At 43.7% G+C, this 25,967-nt stretch overlaps 2 protein-coding genes across 2 annotated transcripts; both read right to left on the reverse strand.

The window, feature by feature from the left end:
* Window positions 1-5,114: 5,114 nt before the first annotated feature.
* On the reverse strand, window positions 5,115-6,473 carry LOC121864215 (ATP-dependent RNA helicase glh-2-like). The gene is made up of 2 exons (XM_042363260.1): window positions 6,419-6,473; window positions 5,115-6,185 (listed from the first exon to the last, which is right to left on the reverse strand). The coding sequence occupies exon 2, from the start codon at window positions 6,183-6,185 to the stop codon at window positions 5,295-5,297; it is 891 nt and encodes a 296-aa protein (XP_042219194.1). The 5' UTR covers window positions 6,419-6,473; the 3' UTR covers window positions 5,115-5,294.
* A 4,050-nt stretch (window positions 6,474-10,523) lies between these two features.
* Window positions 10,524-17,905, reverse strand: LOC121864278. The gene is made up of 3 exons (XM_042363365.1): window positions 17,801-17,905; window positions 11,328-11,402; window positions 10,524-11,227 (listed from the first exon to the last, which is right to left on the reverse strand). Exons 1-3 carry the CDS (start codon window positions 17,903-17,905, stop codon window positions 10,688-10,690), a joined length of 720 nt encoding a protein of 239 aa, XP_042219299.1. The 3' UTR covers window positions 10,524-10,687.
* Window positions 17,906-25,967: the final 8,062 nt, after the last annotated feature.

The following is a 25,967-nucleotide window of genomic DNA, read 5'->3' on the forward strand; positions in this document are numbered from 1 at the left end:
ACCCAAAGCTTCGCTGATGTAGTCAAGCCCGGACAATGCCCGCCTGTCCACCTGTCAGATGGATTTGGTCCCTCTTCATCCTGTTCCAAAGGCGGTGCCTGCGGAGGCGTTGACAAGTGCTGCTTCGACATTTTTCAACAACACACATGAAGAGATCCTCTTGACTTCGGTGGCTGAAAGTCGACTGAGGATGAAATTCGTTGTTATAATTATCTGTAAATGCTGTAAACTATATTCTTCGAGTCATTCTATTTTCAGCTCAAAAATATAAAAAAGTATACTGTAAGAAATATATTATCAATCACTTAATATATTAGGCTATACTATCAGTGGAAGAATACAACAGGCTGATTTATGATGTTTGTCGTTTAAACAGAAAGTGAAGCAGAAACATTTATCACAGATTAAACTTTAACAGCCATTTCTTTAGCCACTTCTGAAGCTGACAGATCTTTCTTAACAGTCCGTTTGGTTCTTAATTTCCTCGGTTAACGTGGCATCGTCACCCTTCTTTAACAAAAAATTCACGTATGATAATTTCTAGCCACTGGGAATCTTATGATCATCTCAACATCTTACAGGTTCTTGGAGCTCTTTATTCCAACTGCCAACGGAATTTACCATAGAGGTCAGAGGTTAAGGTAAATTTCTTATAATTTTCACTGGACAGTTTCTGGAACAAGGACCTGCAATTCCCATGGACGTTGTAATAATGGAACCAGAAAAAAACGATAACAGTTGTTGGAGGGAAGATTATTGTCAGGAATTTTGCAATAGTCGCTTATGCATTCAAGTTTGTGGTACGACTGCAGATCCCATTATAATATGCGGATGAAAAATATGAGAGACTACTCCAATGAAGTTAAAATTTTACCACGGCTACACTATCAAAACTCTGGAAGATTACGTATGACTGCTGTTTAATAATTAGAAAATGTGTAGTCAATGCACTAATTCAATGGTATATCCTGTTATAAATAAATAACAAAGTCATTATAAGATTTAAACCATGTTACTAGCCGTTATGGACAACTGATCATGTCGCGTCTTAATAATACATGTTATAACGAGTGTTCTTCTACACCACTATAAGATGATTTGGCCCAACTATTGTTCCATCTGAAGTGTACCTGCATATTAACACCAGCCACAATACAGGCAGGTTTAGATAGTATAAAATGCTACTCTGCCTTTTGTCGTATTTATGCCATGGTGAGTTCTAAGCCTTGATATGCACATCTTAATATAAACTTACATGTTGATAATTCGTTGATAGAAGTTAATAGAACGTCCAGTAGTTAGGAAGTTAGGTCAGGTCTATCTCTCGTGGTTTTGTCGTGATTTCTTTTCTCTCAAAGCTGAGGCTGTTCCGCCCTCTATCAACGTTGGTGCAGGTGTAACAAGCCTCCTCGGCCTCCTCTTGTGAACCCACGAGGTCTATTGGCGGGAAATTGTAAGGCCTCAACTATAGATTATCATTGTGTAGGTCAATTTATAATACATGGCATAATTCCATATTGCGTTTTATTTTTGGTGCGAATGATAATTTTAAATAAAAACAAGACGATTTTCATCCATGTCACTTTTGGCACATTTAAACCATAATCGAGATATTGGGACTTGAAAATCAGAAAACTACTGGAAAAGTTCTAAGCTATTACTACATATACTGCCACCAACCAAATCTCGTGATTCTTTTTCTTTGCAAACAATAGTTTAAACAAATCTAAGACACTTTCCTTCTTTGACGTTTCCCTCGCAAACGACTTTGAACCGAGATATTTAATATGCCGGGGGTCTGAACGTTTGGTAAGGTTAGGTAGTTTTGGTTGGTTAGGTATAATTTAATTAATTAGTAATTTGTGGTTGATAGCACCAATCAAACCTACCTAACCTTACCTAACTTCCTAACCGGGCCGAGTTTGTATAGGGGCATGTAATGGCTCTCTGTTACACATTGTTTGCAAGTACTACGCATGTACTGGCTCTCTGTTACACATTGTTGGCAAGTACTACGCATGTACTGGCTCTGTTACACATTGTTGGCAAGTACTGGGCATGTAATGGCTCTCTGTTACACATTGTTGGCAAGTACTGGGCATGTAATGGCTCTCTGTTACACATTGTTGGCAAGTACTGGGCATGTACTGGCTCTCTGTTACACATTGTTGGCAAGTACTGGGCATATAATGGCTCTCTGTTACACATTGTTGGCAAGTACTGGGCATGTACTGGCTCTCTGTTACACATTGTTGGCAAGTACTGGGCATGTACTGGCTCTCTGTTACACATTGTTGGCAAGTACTGGGCATGTAATGGCTCTCTGTTACACATTGTTGGCAAGTACTGGGCAAGTACTGGCTCTCTGTTACACACTGTTGGCAAGTACTGGGCATGTACTGGATCTCTGTTACACATTGTTGGCAAGTACTGGGCATGTACTGGTTCTCTGTTACACACTCTTGGTAAGTACTGGGCATGTACTGGCTGTTACCGCCAGTAGAATAAACTAGAAGAGAGGGAGAGAGAGAGAGAGAGAGAGAGAGCTGGGGGGGGGGGCAGGAGAAAGACAGAGGGAGTGTTGACAACGAGCTTTGCTGAAGTGTGAACAGCTGGCCCTCGTCTCCGGCTGACTAGATCGAAGGCAGTCTCGATCCGTCCAGTGACCTATCAAGTCAGGGAGTTAATAAGTCCTACATTTAGACCCGAAACACGTAAGTTTTATATGGTTTAACACCCCACTCTACTCAAATATATTATATGTAGTCGCTAATAGTGATGGAACATACGATTGAATGAATTATCTTATACGTAACATATGTAATTTGTACTCTGCAGGTTTTGACCGAATAAAGAACAATCGAGTCCTACGTGTAAGGGTCTCATTAACCCACAGTCGCTCAATGGGCGGCAACACTGGCTATCTGTTACACACTGTTGGCAAGTACTGGGCATGTACTGAGGCCGAAACGTATCTATACCTGCATCAGTGTTGGTCAAGACTGGTTTTGAATGAACTCACACTCGGTGCCGTCAAACACTCTCAGGCAGGACATTACAACAGTTCACAACTCTCACTCAAAAAAGTTTTCCTTGACAGTTTTCTGAAATTGTGGCTTCTTCAACCTTAAGCTGTGACTTTTAGTGAGACGGCCATCCGCCAGCTCTAGGTACGAACCCTCGACTGAGTAATGTCCTCTGAGGTATTTATGAACTTCTTTTTAAGTAATACAAACTGAGGGCATAAGCAAATGCAATATGTTTCCCTTCAACCACCACAGTACAGTAGCGATGACGAGAAAGAACAAAATGTACTACCACATACATATACACAGTACTTAATTTACTTTGAGGAGAGAGAAGAGGGTAGAATGGGGGAGGAGAAGGGAGGGAGAGGATCACCCGCCCAATATTTACATAGGGGGAGATGTTGGTCAAATGGTTATCATCCTGAAGGCCGACAGTGTTAAGGAGAGTAATAATGTATTACAGTGAGCGCCACAGGTAGACAAAGGAAAAAGTGGTTTCAAACTTTTTATGGAGAGTCAATACCGAGTCACTCTGTCACCTTCACATTGTGTTATATAACTAGGAAATTGTTCTGTTGAATGATCTAGTTACTGAGCAACTCCCTAAAGATTACAAGATGAGTGGAATGTTCGTCTAATTTGTAATTCACTAATGTGTACACACACACACACACATACGACTGTACGCTTCGGAGGGGCTGTCTCCACTTTTCAGTCACTCACCTGTGGTGTCCCCCATGTTGACGACTCCATCGTTGGTATCAGTATGAACAGCCCGGCCCCTGACTACAGCACCCTCCGGAATATAGTGAACGGTCTCCAAAACTGGGCCACCATGAACCATACCAAGACCATGGTTATACACATCAACCTCACTGACCTTGTCCCACCTCCCTCCATTACACTGGGCCCCAACACACTTCATGTTGTGGGATCCACCAAGCTCCTCGGCCTTGAAATAGATAACAAACTGAACTGGAAAGCAAACGTCAGTACTGTACAATGTACATCCGTCAAAGCTTCCTGCTTTCGTCTCCACCTCCCCAGTCGTCTCACGGTCTTCGGAGTTCCCGGCTCCTAATTTACCTATAAGAAACCTTTGTAGTTCACCATTATTATTACACCAACTGACAATGATTCAGAAAATTATAAATAAAAAAAATATTTACGGGACCGAGACCTTAAAACAATTATTCAAGATGGAATAGTTAACTGTATTACCCTTGTCATTGATTAATTAGAAATACCATCTTATGTAATATTTTTTTCGCAGATTAAACGAGCATTTGTTTTTACACATCATAATGTATTCTCGAGTGTTTATGGCTCCTGTGGAACTATTCACTTTGTCTCGAGATAAAAAACAAACAAACAGTGTGAAGTGTAACTGTGTGTCAGGGCTTCACAGTGTCAGTTGAAGGAGTCTGGTTCGTTGAGATTAAATTCTCATCACGTAATTCTGTTTTCTTCAGTGATAAGATCCTTCGTCTCGCCACAACAAGTCTTGTCCAGGATTCTTTTACTTGGCTCTTTAGAGCCAAGTAAAAGAATCCCACTCCTGACACCAATTTGTTACGAGTTGGGGATTTAGAATATAGTAAAAAGTCTACCCAGATCCCAACAGGCAACAACAATAAAAAAAACAAAGACAATCGGACTATAAAAGGGTAGACAAAGGATGCGAGTTTTTGTTGTGTATAATAAAGTACCATAAATTCCTTAACAAAATATTCAGCTATCTATAATTTACCCTTAACCATACTTAACCTAAACATTAACAGTATATACATATTTATACAACATACAATAATTTGAAGCAAGTGGACGTGGGGGAGGCAATATAAGATTACAAATACTTAAGTGCAGAGCTGAGATGGCTGACGAGTAAGGCTGAGTATTGTAGAAGACGGTAGGTAGTCACTGTGCCGTAGGTTTCCAGGATAGGTGATCCTGTGATCACTTCCCAGAGTGAACTGCTCTCTCCTCGAATTGGAGCTGACAAAGAAGACTTTGAGGAGGTGACGCAACAACCAGGATATGGAGAAGGGAAACCCCGGAGTGGTAACTAAGGCGGGTCATACTCGTGTTTCGTCCCTAGATGACGTTGCTCGTGGTGCTGGGTAGGTAGATCAGGACAATAGATGGCGTGGTTCGTAACAGAGGACAATTTACAATATTTACAGATTTTTAATTAAGAATGTTGTCTAGGAAAAAATTGTGTGATTTTAGTAGATAGTAAATACTGATGAAATTTAGGGGATTTCTTCAGCGACCGAAGCCAAGAGGAGCTTTACAGGTGTGTTGTTGTAGACAAGTATCGAAGCAGCACTTGTCAACTCCTCCGCAGGCACCGTCGTTAGAACAGGATGACGGGGGACCAAAATTTCTGACAGGTGGACAGACGGGACGGACAGGCGGGCATTGTCCGGGCTTGACTACACCAGCGAAGCTTTGGGGTTCATTGACGTTCTCACAGCAATAAGCCTGACCCTGGGGTGTCCTGCACCAGTAGCGGCAGCCACTTGGGGGATTGACAAGGAATCCTCCTCCTAATCCACCGAATCCACCTCCAAAACCTGAATTGCCACCGAATCCGCCTCCAAAAGCTGGATTGCCACCGAATCCACCTCCAAATGCCGGATTACCACCGAATCCACCTCCAACAGCTGGGTTGCCACCGAATCCACCTCCAAAAGCTGAATTACCACCGAATCCACCCCCAAAAGCTGGATTGCCACCGAATCCACCCCCAAAAGCTGGATTGCCACCGAGTCCACCTCCAAAAGCTGGGTTGCCACCGAACCCACCTCCAAATGCTGAATTTACATCGAATCCGCCGCCGATCCCCAAGAACCGCTGGTTTCCCTTTGTATCTGTGCTGGGACCCTTGTTCTTTTTGGCTTTGCTGCGGGTACGGCCTTGAACAACGACCTCAGTGGCATCTAGAGCGATTCCAGTGGCGTCGGCAGTGGCGTCAAGAACGACTCCACTGGCGTCTGCAGTGGCGTCAAGAGCGACTCCAATGACGTCTACAGTGGGGTCTACAGCGACTTCAGTAGCGTCTTCAGCTCTGGTATCTTCAAGTTCATCCTCTGTGTCGCCATTCTCCGCCACCACGAGAGCCACAGTAACCAGGAGTAGCCACAACAGCTTCATCTGCCACGGGAAAGATTTGTGATGTATATGTCTTGCATTTTGCTGTGAACTCTACTTAATTCCTATACTCTTTCAAAACTGTGAGTAAATTTACCTGTATATCTGATAGACAAATTGTTTTTATCCTCAGGAAGCCAGACGTCCACTGTGCTGGAAACTCTAATTCACTGAGCTGACAACATTCCCACAAAATTTTCTTGTATATTGAACTTATTTACAGATAAACAACTTACCTTTGCAGGGACGTGTTGGAGTTCAACTGAGCTGAATGTGTGTGGTGAGCAACGCCTTATATACTCGTACCTATGGTTGGATTCCTTGACGGTCGCCTTCCTCCGTATAGCAGCTGACCCCTCGAGCGTTCCTCGTCCATGCAAGGCTGCTATGACCTATACTCTTCATAGAAGGTAAGTTACTTTTTCATGATGTGGTATAGAGCCGTTCCAGAACTACTTAAATGAGAATTCTGTCATGGCGGTAAAGGTTTGAGTATTCCCATAATGACAATGTAAACTATTGGCAGAAATTTAATAACGTCATCGACATATTAGTGTGAGTAGGTAAGTTACGTTGCCATTATTTTGGATAAAGAATTTTTGTCACTTTGTAAATGGTGAAAATATTATAGCTTAACATTACATTTTAGTTAAGACACAATTTGAATATAATTGGTTGTTATTTTATGTTTTTTCTTTAGGTTACGCTATACGATATATTCATGATATTTGAGGATACTAAAAGAAAAATCTTGTGGGGTTTTAGTAAAAATAATCGACATGAGGTGTAACTGTGTGCCAGAATTTGTCTTAACGAAGCCAAGAATATTTCACTGAGTGTCTCAAGGAATACTGAAGCTTAATTGTCCACCCTAAGTCTATTTTTTCTGTGTTATACGTGGTACTTAGGGTAGGTTAGGTCAGGTTAAGTTAGGTTAGGCTAGGTAAAACGGACATAGTCATAGCGTAAAAATGCATATAATTATTAGTTGTAGAAGCACAGAAGAAAATCTTTGCATGGCAGAAAGTAACAGGAATGCGGAAAGTAGTAGGGGCGCAGAAAGTACTAGGGGTGCAAAAAGTACTATGGGCGCAGAAAGTACTGGGGGTGCAGAAAGTACTAGGGGTGCAGAAAGTACTAGGAACGCAGAAAGTACCAGGAACGCAGAAAGTACTAGGAACGCAGAAAGTAGTAGGAACATTGAAAATTTAGACAAGACACAAAATCCTCACTAAGTAGACAATTCATAGGTGATTAGTAAGACATAGTAAGTTATTATATACTAAGAAGACTATAAAGAAAGTCCTTGTCAGATATAGAAAGACGTAGTGTAGTCATTGGGGCCTCTTAAAGATGAGTTTTTGTCACATGAAGTCGATGTAAACCTATGAACATTTTGAGAAAGCTAAGAAATTTTGGCGATGCGAATTTGTTAGTTGTATAGGTAAATAAGTGTTACTGTCTTGTGGTGTTTATACTTTTCCTGTCACTTTTTAACTGTTTGTCTGTCTGTCTATTTATATTTACTTTTGGGTTCACCTGTGTGCCTGTATACGTGTTAACTTGTCTGTGTTTACTAGCATGTTTACCTGTCTACCTCTCTACTTGTTAACCTGTGTGTGTTTACTTAACTGTTCATTTGTCATTCTGTCTATTTGTCAGCCTGTCTCTTTGTTCGTGTGTCTGTATGTATGCCTGTCTGATTGCCTTTTACCTACACGACAACTTTCCCACTAGTCAACCTGTCTACCAATTTGCCGTCTTCCCGGTTTTCTCCACTATAGTCGGTGCCCTAGAGAAGTCACCTCTTGTAGGAAACTGAACCAATTCTTCTTTAATACCTACAAAATGTGAGGAATGTTTACCTCCAACAATAAACATTGCACTTCAAGTCAACACGAGAGACGTAAATATAGAAGTAAAGCATTCAAATAAAAAAATAAATTACTTTAGTACTTAGTTAATAAAATCCTTAGAAACACTGCGAAAATAATGAATTAAAATTAGAACTATCTGACTCACATTACGAAAATAAATAAATCAATATATAAGGATTTTTTTTTTTAGTATGAATGTAAGTTTCCAAGACTGTCAAATGTCATACCACTGAATTGAAGAGATAAAAGGAATGGGTGTTCCTCGTCAGTGTTTCCTGGTACAAACAGCACTATGGTCATCGTAAAAACTTGCTATTGTCTCAACGTAATGGTTTGTGCTTGTTAATTTTACCGGATCATCTGAAGATAAGTCCCCCAAATATTTTACCTGATGACTAAAAGCCCTAACGCTATCTGGGGGATTAGGTTAGGTTTATTAGGATGAGGTAAGTTAGATTATTATTTGGTTGGGTTAGATTAGGTTATGTTACGGTACGATGGGTTAGGTTAAGTTAGGTTTGGTTATATTAGCCCTAGGTGAGTTAAGGCTGGCATTAGGGTGGTTAATCTTTAGGGTGAACCCATTTATTTTCTATAGCTAAACAATTGGCCTGTTGCGTTGTGTTTGTTGATGCAGATCGACAATAATAATGGAAGGAGAATGATTTACCGGAGGTCAACTTGACGCAAGTGGCCTTTTTTGCTGCCTGAGCATAATAATGTTGATCTGATAGCTCCCTGGCATAACTGTCACCCTTTGTCTACCATAATGCATTGTAGGAGAAAACCGGGTTATCAGGTGTGTTATTTTGTGAGATTTTAAATTGTTCTGTGAAGACAATGCAGTTGATGACCTATGACGATGGCTTATATGTAGAAGGTTTTCTGCAAGGAAATACGCTATAAAAGGTAATTTGGGTAGAGAGTACTGTAGGTAACCGCAAATATAGGTACACCCTCGCTCGTCGAACCAAACTGTCAACACCAGCCATGACAATGATAACTGCTAGCAGTAAACTGTTGTACTGGTCCTACAGGCTGTAACCTATATCTAACCAGTATAAATTTCCTTTTTATTCAGTTCCTAACTCAATTTCACCATTTACCTAAACCCGAAAAAACTGTTTTTTGTGATTATACCATGATGTTTTTTTCTTGTATTTTTCGTATTCTCTGTGTTTTAAATGTTAATAGAAAGCAATAGTCATGCTAATATATACTGTAGTATATACAAGTGATCGCGGGCCCTTTGTGCCGGGTGAAAGTTTGAACGCTCGTGACATCGTACAGCGAATGAAGGTGCGCCAAGTCCGTAGACTTACATTGTTTTTCATCGTAAATAAAATGGTTAATTAATGCCTTCCTAAAGAAACCATCGACATGGGACCAGGTTTGTTCCACTATACGAATTTTTTGCGATTTTTCCACCAAGTTTGATGAAAAACGATTGTGCCGTTTCGGCTGCCCAGAACAGACAGACAGACAGACAGACACACAGACACACGGTTATTCCTATAGTATATTAGATATGTATCCTATTGTACATGTATTCATCATGCTGCACTATACACTTGATTATAGCAACGTTCACTAGTTCATTCCATCCAGCAAACATCAACCCAAATATAGCATGACTGTTTTTCCTATTCACATTTATAAACAATTAGAATAAAATAACAAAATATAAAATATAAACACAGAAGACACCACTGTACACCTATATTTGGATAATTGCCGCTAATGCTAGGTGGTTCATTCCATGTGACAAGAATCACCCAAATATAACATAACTTTAACCTTTTCTCCTATTGATATACAAAAAAAAACAACCTCCAAAACATAGACAAAATATAACCACAAGAAACACCATTTAACATCAATATTTATGCCGTGTTCCATTGGCTGGTCAAAGTGAATTGTGTTTCACCGACCCAGCCAAGAGCACCTAAGATTCTATCAGTTACCAGCCGAGGATAAAGCTTTATGAGAAGAAAGTCTTGAGTGTCAATTGTTTCAGTCCTTCATCCAGCGAGTATAGTAAAACAATTTCTAAACTAATTTTTATTCTGAGTTGAAATTTGTCCAGGGTTATCTTTGTCATATATACCCCCGACATTATTTTTATTCATGTATTATTTTGTACCATTTCCTATTATGATGAATAAGTCATAAGATAGTGAATTAGTCATCTGTAGACAGCTGTAGATCTATATATTTTGGTCGCTTCATATAAATCATCTTTATCTTTACTACAAAAAACAAAAGGAAGTACAATATTAAGGCCAAATATTTAATCTAGTAAAGTTTAAATTAAATAAATTCATAACTATGTCTCTCCTCTGCCTCACAAACACGTGTTCCTTCATTCTTCTGAATCAATGAAGAGCTTTCAGCAATTTGCCTCAGTAGTATTCAACCAAAATATAATTATGAAAATAGATGTTAGGTGAGTAGTAATAAATTGTAAGAGTAAGTAGTTTATTTATCTTAAATAATTCGAGTAAAAATTTATATAGGCATAGGAACATATAACATTATTCAAAGACAGTATATTACAGTAAATAATATTATCTATTGTGGCGGATCGGTGTTGGTCCCTGAGGTAGAAAATTGGTAGTAAGTGTACCATCAGCGACCGAACCCATAAGGAGCTTTACAGGTGTGTTGTTGTAGACAAGTGTCGAAGCAGCACTTGTCAACTCCTCCGCAGGCACCATCGTTAGAACAGGATGACGGGGGACCAAAACTTTTGACGAGTGGACAGACGGGACGGACAGGCGGGCATTGTCCGGGCTTGACTACACCAGCGAAGCTTTGGGGTTCATTGACGTTCTCACAGCAATAAGCCTGACCCTTGGGTGTCCTGCACCAGTAGCGGCAGCCACTTGGGGGATTGACGGGGGATCCTCCTCCTAATCCACCCCCAAATCCACCAATTGGAGATACACCCCCAAATCCACCAATTGGAGATACACCCCCAAATCCACCAGTTGGATGTCCACCCCCAAATCCACCAGTTGGAAATCCACCCCACCCCCAAATCCACCAATTGGCGTCCACCCCCAAATCCACCAGTTGGAAATCCACCCCCAAATCCACCAGTTGGATGTCCACCCCCAAATCCACCAATTGGAGATCCACCCCCAAATCCTCCAACTGGATTTCCGCCTAATCCACCTCCCAAATTGTTTCCACCAAATAGTCCTGGAAGGAACCTCTGGCTGCCCGTGGCTCCTGTATTCCCTGCCCCCCTAGTGCGACCTTCAACCCTGGCTGCAGTTTTCTCCTTCTTGTCGGCCGCCACACTGGCCACACCCACCACCAATAACCACACCAACTTCATCTGTAAGATAAAACAAAAGCGTAATATATTTGTATGAAACTGTACTGAAAATAATATTAAATTTGTATGTGTGTGAAAATTAAACATAACCGAACATAAATTATTTTTTCATTGCTATTGAGAACAGTACACAGTGGAAGTTGATGCGGCAGGATTTATCATGTTAACAGATGTGATTATGATCAATGTAAGTGAAGCAGTTGTCTAAATACTTCTGAAAAAAATATATGAGAGAAACAGTATATAATTATGTACAGGTGTGTGTGTGTGTGTGTGTGTGTGTGTGTGTGTGTGTGTGTGTGTGTTAGAGACAAAGTACTTAAAAAATATCTTGCAATAGGTCGTTAAATCAAGTGCATCTTACCTTCCCAAGCTGGTTTAAGTGTCCAACTGATGTGGAGGCGCGGTGTAAGGCGCCTTATATACCCCCTGAGGGATGCCCTTGACAATAGTCTCCTGGTTGGCAAGAGCAGGAAGCACCTGACCCTTCCACCACCACCGCCACCACCACCACCACCGCCACCACCACCACCACCACCACCGCCACCGCCACCACCACCACCGCCACCACCACCACCACCACCATCACCACCACCACCGCCATCTCCACCACCACCATCTCCACCACCACCACCACCACCACCATCTCCACCACCATCTCCACCACCACCACCACCACCACCGCCACGATATATGCAACACTACGTTCGTCTGACTCACTCCCTCGTTACCTACATATTAAGTTTTCCTGATATAAATCTTTTCCAGAGACAAAATTCTTTATGTTATTGGTATCAGTAATAGCAGTTTGTGTTTAAATTGTGACGCTCACTCCAGCCCAGAATCAAAACATGATGGTTTAAATGAAGTGATTTCGTCTATTGCCACTTGTATTTAAAACATGTTGTGCCAGCTAGCAAACAAAGTGTCGTCACTTAAGTGTCTCTTCAATAAAAAAGCGTCTTCACTTTTGTGTACCCAAAATGTTGTCATTTAAGTGTTCATACAATAAATTGCCCCCACTTACAGTAAGTGTACACACAACACGAGTTGGCCAATTAAGTGTGCATACAACAATAAAATAATCGTCACTTAAGTGTACATACAGCAAACAAAAATTTCGTCATTTTAGTGTCCATACGAGAAATGATATGATGTTCACCTACAGTAAGTGTCCATACAACAAAGTGCTGTTCCCTTAACACTTAAGGCTTAAGTGTTTGTACAATAAGTAAAGTGTTACACGCTCAAGTGCCAATGCAACAAATAAAGTATCGTTCACTTAAGTGTTCATTCAAAAACGTGTTTCCACCTACATGTAAGTGTCAGAAGGGAAAGTTGAGGATTCTCGAGGTTGAAGCCTTGTGTCATGATCATGGTTATGTTTATGACGTCTTGGACTATTGACTCACTTGTAGCGATGTTTGGTTCCACGTTAAGAAGAAAGTGCTTCATTATGATGTAAGATAGAAATGCTTCACTGTTTTAATTGTTACTGTAATGTAGAAATGCTTCACTGTTTTAATTGTTACTGTAATGTAGAAATGCTTCACTGTTTTAATTGTTACTGTAATGTAGAAATGCTTCACTGTTTTAATTGTTACTGTAATGTAGAAATGCTTCACTGTTTCTAATGGTAAAATAGGAATGCTTCAGTATTAATAATGGCGCAGTATATAATAAGAAATGCTGCACTGTTCTAATGTGGAGCAATGACGCTGTTATGTCCATTAAACTTCCTCAGTAACACAGAACAGTGTAGGGATAACCGTATTCCACACCTGTGATACACCTAGTCACATGTTCCACACCTGTGATACATCTAGTCACATGTTCCACACCTGCGAACAAGCATGTCATATTTCCCATACCTTTATTATTCGTTCCACACCTATTATCCAACATATCACATGTACCACACCTGTCGATTATATCTACCATACCTACCACACCTGCATCTAATATCTACCACACCTGCAGCTAAAATCTACCACACCTGCAGCTAAAATCTACCACACCTGCAGTTGAAATCTACCACACCTGTAGCTAAAATCTACCACACCTGCAGTTAAAATCTACCACACCTGCAGTTAAAATCTACTACACCTGCAGCTAAAATGTACCACACCTGCAGCTTTACACACTTGGCTGGGATTAGGTTTTTATGCCAAGGTGTCTTGACCGGATTACTCTTGCTAGATTTTCCCTTATAAAAAACACACTTGCTATTTAAGATGACTAAACATAAAAAAATAACCTTCTTTGATTCAGTTTTTGGTGTGATTATCAGACTCTTTCAACAGTAGGGATTATTATTATTATTATTATTATTATTATTATTATTATTATTATTATTATTATTATTATTATTATTATTATTATTATTATTATTACCACCAAAGCAGCAGAAAAAATGCGTCACGTTTAAGCAGAATAAAATATTTACTTAATAGATTGATAAAGAATTTTGCATATCATTTATGGGCAACATATTAATAGAATTTATAAACAATATCACTTAGTTATTTTATTATAGGTGGTGATGTGCTTGAGAGAGAGAGAGTAATCATAACACAGTGACAGCAACACTCGACTGCGCCCACATGCTGTTGTACTCGCGCCTTGACTAGTGACCCAAACAACTCCTCCCCTCTCCCCCTCCTCTTCCCCCACCAGTTCGTCCCTCACTCTCACTTCTCACTGCTCATTTTTAGATCATTCTCTGCTCTATTTATCTCACTTGTTAGAGGCTGTATATTGTGCAAGCTATTTCTCTATGGACAGTTAAGTCATGCATTCATCAACGTGGAGTCATTTCAAAACAATTGACTAAAAACTGTACAGCGAATTGATTAAAGAAAACTCCTAGTGGACTGACAAGAGAATATAAGATGAAATAAGAAACACATTATACTCGTTTAGTTTCTCTCCAGGCATAACCATTAATCACTCCAGTTCTCTCTTTCTCCGTATCAAACAAATTACATGTTTTCCTATGTTGAACGAAACACTACGTCACAGTATGGGTGACGGTGACGGTGACTAATTATCTGAAACTGTATCTGAAAAAAAACCCCACTGAGACATTATCTATAATTTAACAGAAGAATAACTTTTATATTATTTTTGGTAGAGCAGTGATATTTAAATGGCATAAACAAACCTTTCCTGGAAGAGAGAGAAGATAGGAAAACGTCTCCTGGCGGTCACTGAAAAATTTGTTGTTTGTAAGATTACTATTCGTGTGACGGATGAGAACACTTCAAATGACGGTATAGGTTAATATTATGACTCCTTGTTGAGCTGTAGGTACAAGAACAGTGTATAATGTAATAATAGGTGTCTTGTAGTGTGATGTGATTGATATTTATGGGAGGTGACTGAAGGAGACCAGCGTTTTCCTTCTGTTCTAATCGTCGCTGGTTCACACTTAGGGCATCCTCATTCGACCCAGCTCCGAATGGGTACACGACTTTACAGTAGAAGAAGTGATAAGGGTTAAGTAGAGTGCCTTCCATATTGCCTTTTACTGTAACCGCAAAGCACATAACTGGTTCTCATGCCTATGGGACCCACCTGTAGTATAGGGGGTTCAGTACTCTTGTATATTCCTTAACTGTAGTGTAACGCGTGAGGTTCTTTGTGTATCCTTTAACTGCACTCATGTAAGGCCGAGAGCTTCCTTGTGTATCCTTGAATCTAATGTAATCTAATGCGGGACTAACCCGACAGAAGAAGGAAGGTGAAAGTTGGGAAGCCCCGCACTTTATCCACCACCACCCTGCCGCCCACCACAGCCACCACCTGGCTCGGTCATGGTCACACCCTCCCTCAGGCAGTGCCCGCCTCGGTGGACCTTACCTGCACACAGAGGAAATTGTGTGGCGCGTTATATATAGTAAACGTTTGAGACTGAGGCAGATTCCCCTTATTCGGTTTATTTGTTTTTGTGATGACACGAGGTACAGACATCCGCAGACCATAGAGAGACGTGAGACTACAGGAGGCTGTGGACAGAGGCATCTTTACTCCTGTGTGATGTAAACAAGACACTGTTGCCATACAAAAGTAACCCATAAAAGTTCCAAAGACAGATAGAAACATAACTATTGAAAAGTATTTTATGAATAAGCATCCAAATAAATCAATAAATGTAATTTTTTTTATGGATTTTCAAAACGGGGATACGGAGACCGGAAGATATTTAGAAGGAATAAGGCACCACCTAAAGATTAGCCACCCCAGTTTATTTCAACTGACGCCACCAGTGGGTTAAATTAGGTTAGGTTAGGTTAGGTTACGTAAGGTTAGGTTTGCGTTCGGGTAATTAATCTTAATGTGACATATGCAGGGTGGTTAATCTTCAGGTGGTCCTAAATGAGTGTACAACTGGTGATAATATCTTAATGGAAATAGTTCAGAACGTAACATAACGTAACCTTCATGATACTTTATAGATAGCATCACACACGACCCGTCACTTAGCAGTCACTACGTTAACAGACTCAGGATAACACTCGCTTGTAAGCTTCTGATTCGAGCAGTCCGAGTCATTTAAATCACGGTAAAATGACTACACCTTGACTGTGCTCTTAATAACTTCGGGGAATTTTACCTTGTTGCTCTTGATACTTATGAACCATTTAACAAGGTCTGGTGTCGGGTTTTTCCTCACAACTTTCTTTTTTTTTTTCCTAACTTCCCAGACGTCCTCAACCTTCATCCATCTCCACCTCCATAATGTTATCGTTGGTTCACACTCGGACGACTTTCCTCCCATCAATGCTGCAGTCCCTCGAGGCTCAGCTCTTATTCCTACCTTCCTTCGCTCCATATTAATAACCTGAAAAACATTCCTTATGGTAATATATTCTCTCTTCCTCATGACACCATAAGTTTCTCCTGCCTCAATAATATTCGAACTCAGTTAAACGGTCCTCGATCAAATGGATATACAGTTGCTCGTTTGACTCCGTTAGAGGTTTCACATCTAACGAAACTCGATCTAACGGATTACCCTCTACCATATAGTCCGTTAGATGAAGGGTTAACGGTACAATACATTGAACACAAGTACTGAACTCATAGCTTAACGGTGCACCAATCTGTGAACTGGGTCAAGCCACCGTACAATACCAGTAATCTTCAATCTTAGCTCGATCTTTGGTTTAAACCTTCGCTCGGGTTCACAAAACTATTCTGAAATCGTGATACTCCTTGTGTAACCTAAGTTGTCGAATTATAGTACAACTTTCCATGTAATGTTTTGTTTTTTCACGAGTCTTCAGTATTTATTTATTTATTTATTTATTTTTGGTCAGAAGAGGGATTCTATATATAGTAATTAAAAGCTAATGTATTAAAATTAGAGTTTGCTAACGCCGCTCTCCGTTCACCAGTGAGGCGTGCTGGGATTGTACCGCGCAGGAAATGTTCTGCTCATGTTCATTTCGATCAAAACCTCAACGAAAATGAGACAGGCTGAAATTACCTCTTGGAGTAATAAATTTCGTTGACATGATTCTTTGCAATAATTATTTACTTCTTGGTGTGAGTGTGTTCTTTGTTATAAAACCGAATACATTAATAAGAGGTTAATTACAGTAGGTGTGGACTGTTGTTAGGGTTGTTAGTTTGTAAGGAAGTGACGAACACTACCCACAACATATCTCCAATTCCGAAGCTAAAGCAATACAAGAGTACCATCCGTAACCAAGCCAAGACTCAGAAATGGCAAGAAGAAAACAGTAAGTACAGTAGCACAGCATATATGTTAAGATAGTTTATATTAGTATTATAAGATTTACGACCATGTAAAGAAAGACAGTCACAAGCAACTTAACTAGTGAACCAGGTGATTATTATTGGTACAGAGGCAACACCAGGGAACGTCAATACAAGCTAGAGTGTTTGTCGGTATAGATAACACAATTACGTGACGCTGGTGATATTACAAGTGTCTTAATTATGTTACAGGAGTGATAATGATATTGCTTGTGTGTTCAGATTAGATATGTAATAATTATATCACATGTGTTATAATCAGAGGAGAGTAGAAATACTAAATACATAGGTAGGGTAATATATTAATGGTAAAATGAATGGAAACAACCTCGTATGATGTAAGTTAAATATTTACTGTATTCAATACAGAATAAAGAAGATCTAAAGGTCATGATATACTATAATTTGTGTTTATTTACTGATGATTAAACACTAACTCTACCTGGAGAAGGACAAATAAATGGATTTAGCTAGGTCTGGAATGTGTTTAAAGATTAGGTTAGACAAATGATTAATAGTGGGAGTTAAGGGCAAGTTCAACTGGTCTTTGATGAAGAAGTTTAGTGTTTAACCTTTCGGATCCGATGTTTCAAACAATTTTACAGAGAGTTTACATGGTGACAGGGACCGCAGTCCGGGCTGATAGGGAACCCATAGTCCGGCTGAGAAAATTCACAGTCTGAAGGATAGTAATCTGCAGTCTCAGTTATAGGGACCATAGTCTCAAGAGGAAAATCTAGCCCAAGGATAGGGGACCCGTAGTCCAAGGATGGGGGACCCGTAGTCTGTTGGATAAAATTCCAGTCTGCCGATGGGACTCAGTCTCAAGGATAAATTCTATAGTCCAAGGATGGGGACCCATAGTCCAAGGATGGGGACCCATAGTTCAAGGATGGGGACCTGTAGTCCTGTTGGGATAGGGGACCCGTAAAGGCCTGGGTTGATGGGGGACCCGTAGTCCGTTGATGAGGACCCGTAGTCCGGTTGATAGGGGACCCGTAGTCCGGTTGATAGGGACCCGTAGTCCGGGTTGATAGAAATCTGTAGTCCGGGTTGATAGGGACCCGTAGTCCGGGTTGATAGGGGACCCGTAGTCCGGGTTGATAGGGGACCCGTAGTCCGTTGATGGGGACCCGTAGTCCGGGTTGATAGGTAATCTCGTAGTCCGGTTGATAGGGGAACCCAGTCAAGTTGAGAGGGGACCCGTAGTCCGGTTGATGTAATCGCAGTCCGCTGATGGGGACCCGTAGTCCTGGAAGTTGATGGGGACCCGTAGTCCGGTTGATGGGGACCCGTAGTCCGGTTGATGGGAATCAACCTGCTATTGATGTGGACCCGTAGTCCGGGTTGATAAAAATCTGTGAACTGCTGATGGGGAATCTGTAGTCCTGGTTGATGTGTGGAATCTGTAGTCTGGTTGATGAGGAACGAGTTCGCTGATGAGGACCCGTAGTCCTGGTTGATGAGGACCCGTAGTCCGCTGATGAGGACCCGTAGTCCTGGTTGATGAGCACCCCAGTCTGGTTGGATGGGACCCGTAGTCCGGTTGATGAGGACCCGTAGTCCGGGTTGATGGGGACCTGTAGTCCGTTGATGGGGACCCGTAACTGTTGATGGGGACCCGTAGTCCGGTTGATGAGGACCCGTAGTCCGGGTTGATGAGACCCGTGTCCGGTTGATGGGGACCCGTAGTCCGTTGATGAGGACCTGCAGTCTGTTGATGAGGACCAGGTAGTCTGCTGATGGGGACCCAGTCCTGGTTAATGGGGGACCCGTAGTCCTGGTTGATGAGGACCCGTAGTCCGGTTGATGAGGACCCGTAGTCCGGGTTGGGATGAGGACCCAGAACTGCTTGATGGGGGACCTGTAGTCCTGGTTAATGGGGACCCGTAGTCCTGGTTGATGAGGAATCGCAGTCCGGCGATGGGGGACCTGTAGTCCTGGTTAATGCGGACCAGGGCACGGGTTGATGGGGACCCGTAGTACGGGTTGGGATGGGGGACCCGTAGTCCAGGTTAGATGGTGACCCGTAGTCCTGGTTGATGTGGACCTGTAGTCCGGGTTGATGGGGGACCCGTAGTCTGGTTGATGGGGGACCCGTAGCCCGGGTTAGATCGTGGGGACCCGCAGTCCAAGTTAAATGGAGACCCGTAGCTCTGGTTAATGGGGACCTGTAGTCCGGGTTGATGAGGACCCGTAGTCCTGGTTGATGGGAACTGCAAACTGGTTGATGAGAATCTGCAGTCTGGCGCCGATGTGGGGACCTGTAGTCCCGTGGAACTGTAGTCCGGGTTGATGCACCCGAACCGGTTGATGGGGACCTGCAGTCCGGTTGATGGGGACCCGTAGTCTGCTGATGGGGACCCGTAGTCTGGTTAATGGACCCGTAGTCCTGGTTAATGGGGACCCGTAGTCCGGGCGTGGACCTGTAGTCCGGTTGATGGGGGACCCGTAGTCCGGTTGATGGGGACCCGTAGTCCGGTTGATGGGGGACCCGTAGTCCGGTGAATGGGGACCCGTAGTCCGGTGAATGTAGACCCGTAGTCCGCTGATGTAGACCCGTAGTCCTTGTTGCACGGGGACCCGTAACTGGTTGATGAGGACCCTGAACCAAGGATGGGGGACCCGAGTCCGCTGATGGGGACCCGTAGTCAGGGCGATGTAAAGACCCATAGTCCCGGTTGATGGGGACCCGCAGTCCGGCTACGGGGACCCGTACCCTAAGAACAGACCTGCAGTCCGGTTGATGAGACCCGCAGTCCGGTTGATGAAAATCTGCAGTCCGGGTTGATAAATCTGCAGTCCGGTGAATGGGGACCCGCGAGTCCGGTGAATGTAATTCCGTAGTCCGCTGATGGGGACCCAGGTCCTGGTTAATGACCCGGTCCGGGCGATGAGGACCAGTTCGGGTTGATGGGGACCCGCAGTCCGGGTTGATGGGGAACTGCAGTCCGGGTTGATGGGGACCCCGTAGTCCGGGCTGGCTGTAACCCGGTAGTCCTGGTTAATGTGAACCGTAGTCCGGGTTGGATGGACCCGTAGTCCGGGTTGATGGACCCGTAGTCCGGGTTGATGGGGACCCGTAGTCCTGGTTAATGTAACCCGTAGTCCGGGCGATGGGGACCCGTGGTCCTGGTTGATGAGCACCCGTAGTTGATGGGGGACCTGTAGTTCCAGCTGACAGTGACCCAAGTCCGGTTGATGAACGGTAGTCCGGGTTGAGCGGGGACCCGCAACCGCTGATGAGGACCCGTAGTCCGGGTTGATGAGGACCAGAGTCCGGGTTGATGGGGGACCTGCAGTCCTGTTGATGGGGACCCGTAGTCCGGTTGATGAGGACCCGTAGTCCGGGTAGATGTGGGGACCTGTATTCCTGAGCACGGGGACCCGTAGTCCGGGTTGATGAGGACCCGTAGTCCGGTTGATGGGGACCCGTATCCGGGTTGATGGGGACCCGTGTGTCCGGTTGATGAGGACCTGCAGTCCGGGTTGATAGGACCTGCAGTCCGGGTTGATGGGGACCCGTAGTCCGGTTGATGGGGACCCGTAGTCCGGGTTGATGGGGGACCCCAGTCTGTTGATGGGGACCCGTAGTCCGGGTTGATGTGGACCCGTAGTCCGGGTTGATGGGGACTCCGTAGTCCGCTGATAGGGACCCATAGTCCTGGTTGATAGACCCGTAGTCCGGGTTGAGAGGACCCGTAGTCCGGTTGATAGGGGACCCGCAGTCCGGGTTGATAGGGGAATCGCAGTCCGGGTTGACAGACCCGTAGTCCAGGTTGATAGGGACCCGTAGTCCAAGGATAGGGGACCCGTGGTCCTGGTTGCCAGATAGGGGACCCGTAGTCCGGGTTGGATAGGGGACCCGCAGTCCGTAGTCCGGGTTGATAGTGAATCTGCAGTCCCTGAAGTTGATAGGACCCACAGTCCTGGTTGATAGGGGACCCGCAGTCCGGGTTGATGTGGGGACCCGTAGTCCGGGTTGATGAAAATCGCAGTCCGGGTTGACAGGGGACCCGTAGTCCTGGTTGATAGACCCGTAACTGGGTTGGGATGAGTGACCCGTAGTCCGGGTTACGGGGACCCGTAGTCCGGTTGATAGGTAACCTGCAGTCCTGGTTGATGTGGACCCGTAGTCCGGAAGGATGTGACCGCAGTCCGCTGATGGGGGACCCAGTCTGCCGATAGGGGACCCGTAGTCCTGGTTGATGGGGGACCCGCAGTCCGGTTGATGAGACCCGCAGTCCGGATTGATAGGACCCGCAGTCCGAGCGATAGGGACCCGCAGTCCGCTGATAGGGGACCCGTAGTCAGGGTTGATAGGGGAATCGTGGTGTCCTGTTGATAGGGGACCTGCAGTCCGGTTGAAGGGCGACCCGTAGTCCGGTTGATGGGGGACCCGCAGTCCGCTGATAGGACCCGCAGTCCTGGTTACGTGTAACTCGCAGTCCGGTTGATGAGTAACCCAGCCCAGTTATGCACCAGTCCGGGCGATAGGACCCGCAGTCCTGGTTGATGGGGTCCCGCAGTCCGAAGCGATGAGCACCGCCGATGGGTAATCTGCAGTCCGGTTGATGCACCCGCAGTCTGGAAGCGATGGGGACCCGCAGTCTGCCAAGGTAATCAGTTCTGGAAGCGATAGACCCACAGTCTGGTTGATAGTAATTCGCAGTCCGGTTGACAGGCACCCTGTCCTGGTTGATGTGACCCAGTCCCGGTTGATAGACCCGCAGTCCCGGTTGATGGGGGACCTGTAGCCAAGCGATGGGGAATCTACAACAGAAAATTCTGCAGTTCAAGGACAGGGACCCGTAGTCCTGAAGGATAGGGGACCCGTAGTCTGGTTAGATGGGGACCTGTAGTCCGGTTGATGAGACCCGTAGTCCGGTTGATGGGGGACCCGCTGTAGTCCGGGTTGATAGGGGACCCGTAGTCCTGGTTGATAGGGACCTGTAGTCCGGGCGATGAGGACCCATAGTCTGGTTGATGAGGACCCAGTCCGGTTAGAGACCCGGTCCGGTTGATGAGCACCCCATCCGGGTTGATGACCTGCAGTCCGGCTTGATAGACCCGCAGCCCTGTTGATAGGGGACCCGTAGTCCGGGTTGATGGGGGACCCGTAGTCCGGGTTGATGAGGACCCGTAGTCCGGGTTGATGAGGACCCGTAGTCCGGGTTGATGGGGGACCCGTAGTCCTGGTTGATGGGGAACCCGTAGTCCGGGTTGATGAGGACCTGTAGTCCGGGTTGATGGGGACCCGTAGTCCTGGTTGATAGGGGACCCGTAGTCCGGGTTGATAGGGGACCCATAGTCCGGGTTGATAGGGGACCCGTAGTCCTGGTTGATAGGGGACGCGTAGTCCTGGTTGATAGGGGACCCTTAGCCCTGGATACTAGGGAACCCTTTGCCAGGGATCTCGTGAAATGCCTTCTCGATGAACTCTGCCTCTCTTCTTGGCGCCCCGTCAGTATTACAGCACTAACAGCCGGTGTGGACATGAACCATGCCGAGGTTGCTCCACACCTCGATACGCTCTGGTAACATGAAGACCTCTGCCAGGGGCATTACCTGAAGTGTTAGTGAACATTGAAAGGCTTTACCGGGATAATTATATTTCTATTTACTGTTTTTATTCGTCTTTATTCTTCCCACAGAGGCAAGGGAAGTGATGAGAGAACACGCAGGGTGAAAAACATTGAAATGAAACAACTTTGAAACCGTATAACTCTCTATTGAATAATGCAAACAAACGAATAATCACACAGCTCATAGTTAGTATGCTTGAGTTATACTTGGTGTTTGGGTACGTATGATTAGGGTACGTTAGGGTAGATAATCAACATGTGCACCATTCTTACCACGGACTAAGTCACAAAACAACGGTAATCAATGTTCTGGGCTTTCCTACATCATGCTGTTATAGAACACTGCCATTCTTCTCAAATTGCTTCATCCATGCGCACAGGTCTCTTCGGGTCAGTGGTTCCTTGCCAAACATTGTACGGAATCGTCGTTGCACCAGAGTAGGTGACTTCAGCCGGCCATCCATAACACACATATCGACTTTTCTTATGGGGTCATCGTAATCCAATCAGAAACACACACACACAAAAAACTTTTTAGTACAGAAACGTAATATTACTAAGCTTTTTTTGACTCGTAGACGTAATATTACTCAAACGTTTCTGACCTGTAGACGTAATATTACCAAAAAGTTTTAACTCGTAGACGTAATGATCAAACTTTTATAACTCCTAGAAAGTTATCAAATTAGACGTGGAAGATCAAACCGCCAAACACAAAGTAAACAAACAACGAAACAGGAAGTAAACAATTATGGCATCAAACAAGAAGCACACTAGGATCTATGGTCAGTATATCAAACCAAAACCAAACGTGTCTTTCATCCTTCAAGCACTCGACAAACATTCACACTTAAAACCACATGATAGATTAAACCAGCCAAATGCAACAGGTATCCAGGAAATACTAAAAAAAAGAAAAGAAAAGCGGGAATGATAGTGAAAGAGAAAGTGCATCATATGCCCTCAAGTTATCGTTGTTTTCGTGGTATAGAACACAAGGTGAGATGATTTCGTATTCACTTCGTTATTAATTTAGGTCAGTGCCATCTCCGTACTGTAATTTGGAGTGTTATTAATGATTCTCTTTTTGTCTCTTCCTCCTCCTCCTCTCGTCGTAATTATTCCACACTCCTCCCCTCCCCTATTATGGATTCTCCCTTTACGAAATCTTGGTCTTCCGGGTTCCCTATTTCGGGGTCTGTGGCAATTTAGGGACTAGTTATTTTGGTGGCTTCCTCTTTAGGGCCACCCGGGATAGGTAGTTTTTCCCCTTAAATGTTTTAGTTCTATTTCTATTTTTTTTAATATATTTTCCCATGTTATTGTTTTTCGTGGCTGTCAGTCCTCCATTGATTCTTTTTAAGCATTGGGTGTCATTTGTTTCATTAATTTCACGGGGAGTTATTTAGTGAATGACTGTCTATAGTTGTCGTCATCCTGACCTCCTGCCCCTGGTCTTCACTCCTGCAGGTACTCTTCCTTCACTACTGTTGTCAAATGTTCATACCATACCAGAGTTCCAGTGTTGGCAGAAGGCGAGTGAGTGTTCATTCAAGAACGTCAGGCGGTGTTACCTGCTCGTGTTGGTGTTGGGTTTTCATGAGTATAATCCTAATAATTTCGCGGATTTCACGAAGATTAAGGAACCCCTAATCTTCATTAAATCCCCTTTTTCTTCAGGAATTTCGTCCAGAATTCTTGCATTTCAAAATCTTGATTCATATATGTAAACCAGTAGTGGAATTTCACTAATCAGACAACCAAATTTCTAGTGCTACGACAAGCGTCTAAGATTATTCCATTGTCATTTGTGAGAGAGAACGGAGAACTCTTCCCTCCCTTCCCGGTTAGTCTACTCCTCCCCGTCCCTCCGCCACGCCCCGTCACCATCAAGGTTGGTGGTAATTATTGCTGCGTTTGGCTTCACCAGAGCGTGACACAGCTAGTTCCTCCTGTAGCAACAACAACAATATCATACAAAAGTTCCACTTACTAAGTCTAAGGTAAACTGGTTAACACAGTTTACACCAGAAATAACGTTCGACTAACAGTTAGTAATGACATAGTTGGTTTATACATGATATGCATAAGTTAATGTTAGTGATGGTTGCCTCAGATCTTACTGGTCAAGTGTGTTAGATCAGCTGACCTCTGGTGACGGCGCTGCCAGACGTTAAACAGGTAGGAAGTTAGGAACCGACACCAGAGTCCAATCGGCTCACATCACGCACACATACACATTCCTCTCTATCTCTCTATCTCTCTCTCTCTTATTTCCTCTCACACTGACCTTTGTTTTGCAACCATCTATTATAAGTCCACCTCGACCACGGGGCAGAATTATGGTTATTATGTTTTTATTACGTTTACCTCCGAGTTGGTTACAGTCATGCACTTGTTGCTTGACATATACGCAAGAATCCATCCTTCACCAGTTCCCTCCTCCTCTCTCATCATCACTCTCCTTCTGTCCTTCTTATCATTCTTCCTCCCCCCATCTCTTACCCTAAGAAAAAAAAAACCCTTCGTCAACCCACAATCATCCACCTCCTGATCCCACACACTCAACTCTCAGCCTCTAACTCTCCTTATACTTATCACCCTCCTTATACTTATCACCCTCCACCCTTTCCCTTTACCTTGCACTCTCACCCTCACCCATCCCTCACCCTTCAGCACAAGCAAATCTTTAACCAGCTCCTGCAGTAATTATACAAACTGGGATTACTTAAAACGTGTTTATAAGAAGGAAACTGTACTGAGTGTCAAGTATAGTGCCAACATGGAACGAAGGTAACTGTTGGTAAGCTAAACTGAAATGTCGACATTGTTTAGGCAGTGTCAAACGTCTATAAGTTAATCGATTCTAGTGTTGTGTATCCTAAACTAGTCAACGTGACACTAAAGCTCTAAGAAGGTTAAAATGGTAGGATTACGTCAATGATATTTGGGTTTTTCTTGTGGTTAGATTGTCTGCAGGTATTGTTAGGGTGGGTTTTGTCCATAGGTCTAAAATAACAATGAGAATATTCAAGTTCCTCCTATAGGCCTAAATACAGGCCAGCGTTACTAGACACATGAGTTCATCCCCGGGTGTTGGTCCTCTCCTCAACTCGACCAACATTTCAACACTCGTAGTCAAATACAGAGTGAAGATGCTCGGCTGAACTCTGACCTTTTCCCGTGATGGTCCACC

This window comes from Homarus americanus, unplaced genomic scaffold, assembly GCF_018991925.1.
Source record: "Homarus americanus isolate GMGI-L3 unplaced genomic scaffold, GMGI_Hamer_2.0 scaffold26351, whole genome shotgun sequence".
Taxonomy (NCBI): Eukaryota; Metazoa; Arthropoda; class Malacostraca; order Decapoda; family Nephropidae; genus Homarus; species Homarus americanus.

Coding starts and splice junctions, on each gene's coding strand:
- LOC121864278 (XM_042363365.1), bottom strand. CDS start 17,905: ATGGTCCCTATAACTGAGACTGCAGATTACTATCCTTCAGACTGTGAA. Junction 11,403..17,800: donor ACTGCGGTCCCTGTCACCAT/GTAAACTCTCTG, acceptor TTTATCTTACAG/ATGAAGTTGGTGTGGTTATT. Junction 11,228..11,327: donor AGGAGAAAACTGCAGCCAGG/GTTGAAGGTCGC, acceptor GAGGTGGATTAG/GCGGAAATCCAGTTGGAGGA.
- LOC121864215 (XM_042363260.1), bottom strand. CDS start 6,185: ATGAAGCTGTTGTGGCTACTCCTGGTTACTGTGGCTCTCGTGGTGGCG.